Source organism: Coregonus clupeaformis, chromosome 27 (genome assembly GCF_020615455.1).
Source record: "Coregonus clupeaformis isolate EN_2021a chromosome 27, ASM2061545v1, whole genome shotgun sequence".
Classification (NCBI taxonomy): domain Eukaryota; kingdom Metazoa; phylum Chordata; class Actinopteri; order Salmoniformes; family Salmonidae; genus Coregonus; species Coregonus clupeaformis.
Window position 1 is genome coordinate 50,815,169 of NC_059218.1, and position 10,000 is coordinate 50,825,168.

General features: G+C 44.8%; 1 protein-coding gene across 1 annotated transcript in view; it reads left to right on the forward strand.

The window, feature by feature from the left end:
• The window catches only part of LOC121554451 (tumor necrosis factor ligand superfamily member 10), a 49,272-nt gene that overhangs the window by 10,346 nt on the left and 28,926 nt on the right, over positions 1–10,000 (forward strand). Inside the window, exon 2 of the mRNA XM_041868048.1 lies at positions 7,230–7,379. Coding sequence (XP_041723982.1) covers positions 7,230–7,379 — 150 coding nt within the window. The remainder of the gene's footprint in view (positions 1–7,229; positions 7,380–10,000) is intronic.

Below are 10,000 nucleotides of genomic sequence, written 5' to 3' on the forward strand. Positions count from 1 at the left end.
TTTAGTTGGATACAAAACAGTGTTGGAAAGAGGGACAGTGAGCTATTGAGAGAGTGAGCTATTTCTTAAGGGTTTTTCTGACTTCTTTATCTGATTAGAAGTGTTCAGTAACCTTTAATTTGACCTAACCTTGAGAATTACACGCACCCACACACACACACACACACAGTCCGGAGCAAAACAAATGTATGTAGTAATTGGCCTCTTCTGTCACAGTGTCATCTCTCATTTCTGTATTAATTAAAACTACTTGAATAAAAAATGTTTCTCTCTCTCTCTCCTTATCTCACTCCTTTCCCCTCTGATCTAGGATCAGATTACCCTAACCACTAACTTACATTTTAGTCATTTAGCAGACGCTCTTATCCAGAGCGACTTACAGTTAGTGAGTGCTTACATTTTCATACTGGCCCCCCGTGGGAATACGAACCCACAACCCTGGCGTTGCAAACGCCATGCTCTACCAACTGAGCTACACGGGACTGTTATTATGACCTTAACTATTATGGCAATGCCAAACTGACCTAAGATTAGTTGTCTTGACTTGGGGGGATCATATTACCCTTATGCTCACCTCAACCGTTATGGGGGAAAAAAACTGATCTAAGGTCAGTGTCTTTGGGAACAACCATCCTACTCCCTTGCGGCATGACTAGGGCACTATGTTGTTCTGATCTAACCCTAACCAATATGGTGGAAATGTTCAAACTGACCCCAAATCAGTCTTGGGGAAACAGAATCATACGCCCCCGTGGAATGACTATAGGGTCAGTAGTTTTTGGACCATGGATAAATTAGGTTGCTCTAATTGTTATAGATTATAACTAGAATTTTACCTGGTCAGATCGCCATGTGGGCAAGAAAAACCTTTCTCTGAGATTGTCGCCAGTTGGTTTTTGAAAACCAATCACATTCCAATCCTCTGCTGCTGGCGGAATGTTTCGTAGCTTGGGTGGCGCTTTGAAATGACATTACAATGCCTCAGAACAGGGCTTGCCATCTAAGAGTTCCACAGTTGGTTTACAGAGCAACCACTGGCAATGACTGGAGAACAGACAAAGACCATTTGTGTGTGAATGTCTGGGCTCTAAAAACCTCTCTGTTGTTTAAGTGTTGGGCTGACCCCGCATAACAATATATTGGCTCACTAGACCACCCACTTGGCCACACATACACACTCACACACACTTACACACACACACACACACACACACACACACACACACACACACACACACACACACACACACACACACACACAAACACACACACAATCAACCCCTCCATTGCTTACTTTATGTTGTGTGCACAGGTGTGAACACCAAACTGGTGACCTTGCCGATTTATCTCTTTCTTTCCACCTTCTGAGTGACGGGAATCAGAAACTTAACTAAAACCTTGGAACGAGATTGAAACTCTAACTTCTTACTGTGTGTGTGTGTGTGTTTGTGTGTGTGTGTATATGTGTTTGTGTGTGTGTATGTGTGTGTGTGAATCTGTGTGTATGTGCGTGTGTGTGTATGTGTGTTTGTGTGTGCATGTCTGCATGTCTTATGTTATCGTAGCTAACCATTGCTGCATATGTTTAATAGAACAATAACAATGCTTTCAAGGACATGAGGGAGGGAGGGAGGGAGGGAGGGAGGGAGGGAGGGAGGGAGAGAGGGAGGGAGGGAGGGAGAGACAGCAACAAGATTGGTGACCTGTTGCCACAGGAAAAGGGCAACCAGTGAAGAACAAACACCATTGTATGTTTATTTATTTTCCCTTTTGTACTTTAACTATTTGCACATAATATGACAGTTGTACCAGTTGTACCAGTTGTATCAGTTTACCAGTTTACCAGTTGTACCAGTTGTATCAGTTGTACCAGTTGTATCAGTTCTATCAGTTGTATCAGTTGTACCAGTTGTACCAGTTGTACCAGTTGTATCAGTTATATCAGTTGTATCAGTTGTATCAGTTCTATCAGTTCTATCAGTTGTATCAGTTTACCAGTTGTATCAGTTGTACCAGTTGTATCAGTTGTACCAGTTGTATCAGTTCTATAAGTTGTATCAGTTGTACCAGTTGTACCAGTTGTACCAGTTGTATCAGTTGTATCAGTTTATCAGTTGTACCAGTTGTATCAGTGTACCAGTTGTACCAGTTTACCAGTTGTACCAGTTGTATCAGTTGTACCAGTTGTATCAGTTGTATCAGTTGTATCAGTTGTACCAGTTGTATCAGTTGTACCAGTTGTATCAGTTGTATCAGTTGTATCAGTTGTACCAGTTGTATCAGTTGTATCAGTTGTATCAGTTGTACCAGTTGTATCAGTTGTACCAGTTGTATCAGTTGTATCAGTTGTATCAGTTGTACCAGTTGTATCAGTTGTACCAGTTGTATCAGTTGTATCAGTTGTATCAGTTGTACCAGTTGTACCAGTTGTACCAGTTGTATCAGTTTATCAGTTGTACCAGTTGTATCAGTGTACCAGTTGTACCAGTTTACCAGTTGTACCAGTTGTATCAGTTGTACCAGTTGTATCAGTTGTATCAGTTGTACCAGTTTACCAGTTGTACCAGTTGTATCAGTTGTACCAGTTGTATCAGTTATATCAGTTGTATCAGTTCTATAAGTTGTATCAGTTGTACCAGTTGTACCAGTTGTACCAGTTGTATCAGTTGTATCAGTTTATCAGTTGTACCAGTTGTATCAGTGTACCAGTTGTACCAGTTTACCAGTTGTACCAGTTGTGTCAGTTGTACCAGTTCTATCAGTTGTATCAGTTCTATCAATTGTACCAGTTCTATCAGTTGTATCAATTGTATCAGTTGTATCAGTTTATCAGTTGTATCAGTTCTATCAATTGTACCAGTTCTATCAGTTGTATCAATTGTATCAGTTGTACCAGTTGTATCAGTTGTATCAGTTGTATCAGTTGTATCAGTTTACCAGTTTACCAGTTTACCAGTTGTACCAGTTGTATCAGTTGTACCAGTTCTATCAGTTGTATCAGTTGTACCAGTTGTATCAGTTGTACCAGTTGTACCAGTTGTATCAGTTGTACCAGTTCTATCCGTTTTATCAGTTGTACCAGTTGTATCAGTTGTACCAGTTGTACCAGTTGTACCAGTTGTATCAGTTGTACCAGTTGTACCAGTTGTATCAGTTGTATCAGTTGTATCAGTTGTATCAGTTGTACCAGTTATACCAGTTGTATCAGTTTACCAGTTGTACCAGTTGTATCAGTTGTATCAGTTCTATCAGTTGTATCAGTTCTATCATTTATATCAGTTGTACCAGTTATATCCGTTTTATCAGTTGTACTAGTTGTATCAGTTGTACCAGTTGTACCAGTTGTATCAGTTGTACCAGTTGTATCAGTTTACCAGTTGTATCAGTTGTATCAGTTCTATCATTTATATCAGTTGTACCAGTTATATCCGTTTTATCAGTTGTACCAGTTGTATCAGTTATATCAGTTGTACCAGTTGTATCAGTTGTACCAGTTGTACCAGTTGTACCAGTTGTATCAGTTGTACCAGTTGTACCAGTTGTATCAGTTGTATCAGTTGTATCAGTTGTATCAGTTGTATCAGTTGTACCAGTTGTATCAGTTGTACCAGTTGTACCAGTTGTACCAGTTGTATCAGTTGTATCAGTTGTATCAGTTGTATCAGTTGTACCAGTTGTATCAGTTGTATCAGTTATATCAGTTGTATCAGTTGTATCAGTTGTACCAGTTTACCAGTTGTACCAGTTGTACCAGTTGTTTCAGTTTACCAGTTTTTATTACATTTGTCGTTGTAGCACTGCATCCCACATATGTAACGATGAGTCCTTCCTGTATTACAGGAAATCTTTGCAGATGATATATGCCGTCCAAATGGTACCCTATTCCTTAGACAGTATAGTGAAGTGCACTACTTTGACCAGAACCCTATGAGCTATTGAAATCAAATCATCAAATCAAATCAAATCAAATTGTATTTGTCACATGCGCCGAATACAACAGGTGTAGACCTTACCGTGAAATGCTTACTTACAAGCCCTTAACCAACAATTCAGTTCAAAGGGAATGGAGTGCCATTTGGTAGGCAGACAAGTGTACTATTATGTAATCTACAGTACATAAGCCAGGCCTGACAGTTAGTCCCTCTGTGTCTCCCAACCCTGTGTGTGTCTGGGGACAATGACCAGACCCCCTACAGCATGCCTGAACTCCTACACTCCTCCTTATCCTCCCGCTCTCTTCCCTCGCTCTCTTCCCTCGCTCTCTTCCCTCGCTCTCTTCCCTCGCTCTCTTCCCTCGCTCTCTTCCCTCGCTCTCCTCCCTCGCTCTCCTCCCTCGCTCTCTTCCCCCGCTCTCCTCCCTCGCTCTCCTCCCTCGCTCTCTTCCCCCGCTCTCTTCCCTCGCTCTCTTCCCTCGCTCTCTTCCCTCGCTCTCCTCCTCGCTCTCCTCCCTCGCTCTCTTCCCCGCTCTCTTCCCTCGCTCTTCCCTCGCTCTCCTCCCTCGCTCTCCTCCTCGCTCTCTTCCCCGCTCTCTTCCCTCGCTCTCCTCCTCGCTCTCCTCCTCGCTCTCTTCCCCGCTCTCTTCCCCGCTCTCCTCCTCGCTCTCTTCCCTCGCTCTCTTACCCTCTCCTCCCTCGCTCTCTTCCCCCTCTCTTCCCTCGCTCTCTTCCCTCGCTCTCTTCCCTCGCTCTCTTCCCTCGCTTTTTCCCTCGCTCTCTTCCCTCGCTCTCTTCCCTCGCTCTCTTCCCTCACTCTCTGCCCCCGCTCTCTTCCCCGCTCTCTTCCCCCGCTCTCTTCCCCCGCTCTCTTCCCCCGCTCTCTTCCCTCGCTCTCTTCCCCCGCTCTCTTCCCTCGCTTTCTTCCCCCGCTCTCTTCCCTCGCTTTCTTCCCTCACTCTCTTCCCTCGCTCTCTTCCCTCACTCTGTTGCACTGACACCATAGAGGATTGAAAGACACTCTCGTTACAAAACGTAATGCACATAAGCACTGTATACAGAGACACAAGCGTGCACGCAAGCACAAAACAAACACACTCCCTCACACACACACACACACACACACACACTCCAGGTCTCTGGCCCCGGCTTTGAGTTACATGGCTGGTTTCTTTTCCCTAATCCCCTGAAATGAGACTTGGGAATGTCAGGAAAACCCTGGGCAGTGAACACACACCCACCCTGGGCCGTGGCCGGTGCTTGATGCTCCAGGAGGTAACACTGCTGCATTGTTCCTAACTTCCTCTATGGCATTCCTGGGATCTCAGGGGCTTTGTCCATCTGTGTGTGTGTGTCCGCTCTGACCCCTCCACCTGCCTATGGTAAGAGTGAATGATCCTGATTTCTAATAACAGGGAAGGATGACACACACACACTCACACACACACACACACACACACACACACACACACACACACACACTCAAACACACACACTCACACTCCACTCCCTTGTTGTAAACATCTGTTAAATAACTGTACTTTAGGAATTTTTAATCATCCCGTTTTCATTCCAGTGCCATCAAGTAGATAATATTATCTCTATTATAATAACAAGGAGGGGACTTGTTGGCATGTTAAATCCAACCACTCCCTAACACACGCACACGCACACGCACACCAATCCAACCTCCCTAACTAGCGTGTCAAAACTAATACCCCTTAGTAACAAAGAATTCCCAGTTCCGTCACGTGGAACAGGGAGTGTGTTTTGGTTCAGGTCTACGAAACAACACTCACTGATGTCACAAAGACAACGGAATGTCAGCAGTCCAGCTAAACTTGAGTGCATCTCAATGGTCTGAAGTGGCTTCCTCTTCTCTTTCCTCTTCTTATCTCCTCTCCTTCATTGGTACTCGTTCAAAAACACAGCAATATGGAGAAAATATGGTGACAAGCAATAGGTGAATCCCTCTAGTATTTGTTGAAATCAGTCCTGCTTTTTTACATTAGTGCAGACAAAGAGACAAAGGAAAGGAGATGAGGAGAGGAAGCTACTGTTATCGAGATGCACCCTATGTCTGGCTGTAGAGTATTGAGATGCATGTAAAGGATAGCAAAAAAGGAGATGAGGAGAGGAAGCCACTGTAGAGTATTGAGACGCAGCCACTGTTTATGAGAAGCGAGACACTTCCTGTATGTGGAGTGCCAGACTCTTCTTGTAGACGTTGCCCCCCCACCCCCCCTTCCTCCTCCCTTTTCTCCATCAGGGCATAGAGAACCATTTAAGCATCAACATCAACAAAATGGCTGATAGAATGAGGAGAAAGTGACCCCCCTCCACACACACACACACACACACATGCACGCACACACACTCCCTGCAGACTCAACCCGTTGGGGCTTGTTAAATAGTCATTAGTATGACCCCCCCAACCGTGACGCTGAACAGTTCTGAACCACACACCAATTACACACAAAGACTCAAATTTAATACAGAAATGAACTGCAGAGTGTGGGGGATGGAGAGGGTCTGAGTCAGGGACAGAGAGAAAGAAAAGAGAGGGATCAGAGTATTTCCTGGAGGAGTGGCTGGATCAGAGTATTTCCTGGAGGAGTGGCTGGATAATAGTATTTCCTGGAGGAGTGGCTGGATCAGAGTATTTCCTGGAGGAGTGGCTGGATCAGAGTATTTCCTGGAGAGTGGCTGGATCAGAGTATTTCCTGGAGGAGTGGCTGGATCAGAGTATTTCCTGGAGGAGTGGCTGGATCTGAGTATTTCCTGGAGGAGTGGCTGGATCAGAGTATTTCCTGGAGAGTGGCTGGATCAGAGTATTACCTGGAGGAGTGGCTGGATCAGAGTATTTCCTGGAGGAGTGGCTGGATCAGAGTATTTCCTGGAGGAGTGGCTGGATCAGAGTATTTCCTGGAGAGTGGCTGGATCAGAGTATTTCCTGGAGGAGTGGCTGGATGAATTAGACTATTAGACATCTGGGGGTCTGGGTGTGTGTTCGAGTTCATTCCAGGAGAATCAGATCTGACTGCTAAAGCTCTCTGTGTATGTCAGCATTCATAAGGACTACATACGGTTGACATATCCCAGACATAATGAAACATTAGTAAGATGGCACATCCTTTGTTCTGATCTTGTTCTCATCTTGTTGTTGGTCTGTCATCATTGAGGCAATAGCCAGGGGGAGACAGAGGAGCTGAGTGCCTTATGTCACTGTTACGTCATGCTATGTCAGTCTTAATACCTCTCCTAACCTATGTCTTCTCTACTCTACCTCTCTTCCAGGTGCGTAGCCAGGGTGTGACAGAGGAACTGAAGTGCCTCAGTCTGCTGAATGCTCTGGATAAAGACCAGGACATCCCAGAGAACCTGGCTCAGCTGTTTGGAGAACCCTGCATCAAGCTGGCAGAGGGCATCAAGGCCTACATCTCAAAGGTAAGACTAGCACCCTATTTCTTAGATAGTGCACTACTCTGGCACCCTATTCCCTAGATAGTGCACTACTCTGGCACCCTATTCCCTAGATAGTGCACTACTACAAGGCTTACTTCTAAATTATAAGACCACACAGACGTAGGCTATGTCTGAAATAACCCCCTATCTCTACTGTAGATATTGCACAACTTTAGTATAAAGTCCTATGTATGGACATTACAATAGCTAGCACAGCCCAAATCGGGTAGATGGAGGACATATTTAAAAGCAATATGCCTTGGTATGTGGACCGGCTGACATATTTGTTTTGCACCATTTGGAATGTTTGGATTCATTTATGCATTTTTTATCACCTGTAAAAAGGAATTCTAGAATGTGCTAGAATTCTATCATGCCAGAACTCTGTTGTGCTGCCTTGTGGAGAGGACTGCGAATAATCATGTAGATTCACACCTGTGTTGTACGAACACAGTGAATTAGTCTGAGAGGGAGCCGATATGCGCCAGTCCTTGTGCGTGTGTGAGTGTGTGTGGGTCTGTCCCAGTACTCTTGGCTGCCACTGCAGTGCCCGGAGACATAGAAGCGGTAGAAGTAGAATGTCAAATTCTACATTGTAGAACAGCAGCAGCAGCCGAGCCAAGAGTACTGGGGGCAGATTGTCTGACACTCAGACCAATCCACTGTTTTATTTGTAGAACACTGGTGTTCAGGGAACATTCTGCATGCTGTCGACACAAAGGTTCTCTCTCTCTACATACATTCCATTTTCTGTGAGAAGAGAGGAGAGCGGTGGGTTTTTCACCCCACTGTTTTGACGATGTTGGGTTAATGGAGTTCTGCCTCTGTAATGGTTAGAGTTCCTTCCTAAAGCTATAGGCTGTTCTCCATTTCAACGCACACGTAACGTACATATGTGAACACACACAGCCAAAGGCTGTACACGCACACGGTTGAGGTCAAGTGCCCCCAAACCTTGGGACACCATTCCCAGGGTCTGACCATCGTAGATCAACACGACCTAAATCATCCATCTCTGGTAGTACAATGAGTCACACAGATCGCGGGCTATATGTATCAAGCTTCCCAGAGTACAATCTTAAATGTAAAGGTGCCTGGAAGAACCTTTTGAGTTGCCACACCAGCGGTACCTTTCCAGTTGAAAAAGCTTCCTCGAAAGAACCCCTCTGAAAAGGGTCTTCGAGGAACCCCTCTGAAAAGATTCCTTGAGGAACCCCTGTGTAAAGGTTCAAACCGGAAACTTTTTGTGACGGGATATATGTATAATAATATATTGTAGAGGTTAGCGTAAATGTCCTGTTCATCATGTTAAGTTTGTACACTGCCATTTAAAATGTTACTTGAATATTTATACATATTACATATTCTAATATAATATTTATAATATTAACATTGCTGATTCCATACAACAATAAAGTGGTAACTATTCCAACATAGACTCTCGAGGAACTCATACCCCTCTGTTAGCCTCATTGAAGCTACAAAACTGTCAGTGTTCAACCTTAACATGTGATGACAATACAACAGAACAGATGAACAGGACATTTACTCTAACAGGTGGCTATTAAAATATCTACACTGTATATACAAAAGTATGTGGACATCCCTTCAAATTAGTGGATTCGGCTATTTCAGTCACACCCGTTGCTGATACGTGAATAAAATCGAGCACACAGCCATGCAATCTCCATAGGACCTTGGTAGTAGAATGGCCTTACTGAAGAGCAAAATTGACTTTCAATGCGGCACCGTCTTAGGATGCCACCTTTCCAACAAGTCAGTTCATCACATTTCTGCCATGCTAGAGCTGCCCCGGTCAACTGTAAGTGCTGTCATTGTGAAGTGGAAATGTCTTGGAGCAACAACGGCTCAGCTGCGAAGTGGTAGGCCACACAAGCTCACAGTACAGGACTGCCAAGTGCTGAAGCGCATAGCGTGTAAAAATCGCCTGTCTTCGGTTGCAACACTCACTACCGAGTTCCAAACTGCCTCTGGAAGCAATGTCAGCACAATAACTGTTCGTTGGGAGCTTCATGAAATGGGATTCCATGGCCGAGCAGCCGCACACAAGCCTGAGATCACCATGCGCAATGTCAAGCGTTGGCTGGAGTGGTGTAAAGCTCGCCGCGATTGGACTCTGGAGCAGTGAAAACGCGTTCTCTGGAGTGATGAATCACTTTTCACCATCTGGCAGTCCGGTGGACAAATCTGGGTTTGGCAGATGCCAGGAGAACGCTACCTGCCCGAATGCATAGTGCCAACTGTAAAGTTTGGGGGAGGAGTAATGGTCTGGGGCAGTTTTTTCATGGTTCGGGCTAGGCCCCTTAGTTCCAGTGAAGGGAAATCTTAACTCTACACCATACAATGACATTCTAGATGATTCTGTGCTTCCAACATTGTGGCAACAGTTTGGGGAAGGCCCTTTCCTGTTTCAGCATGACAATGTCCCCGTGCACAAAGCGAGGTCCATACAGAAATGGTTTGTCGAGATCGGTGTGGAAGAACTTGACTGGCCTGCACAGAGCCCTGACCTCAACCTCATCGAACACCTTTGGGATGAATTGTGGAAAGCCTTCCCAGAAGAGTGGAGGCTGTTATAGCAG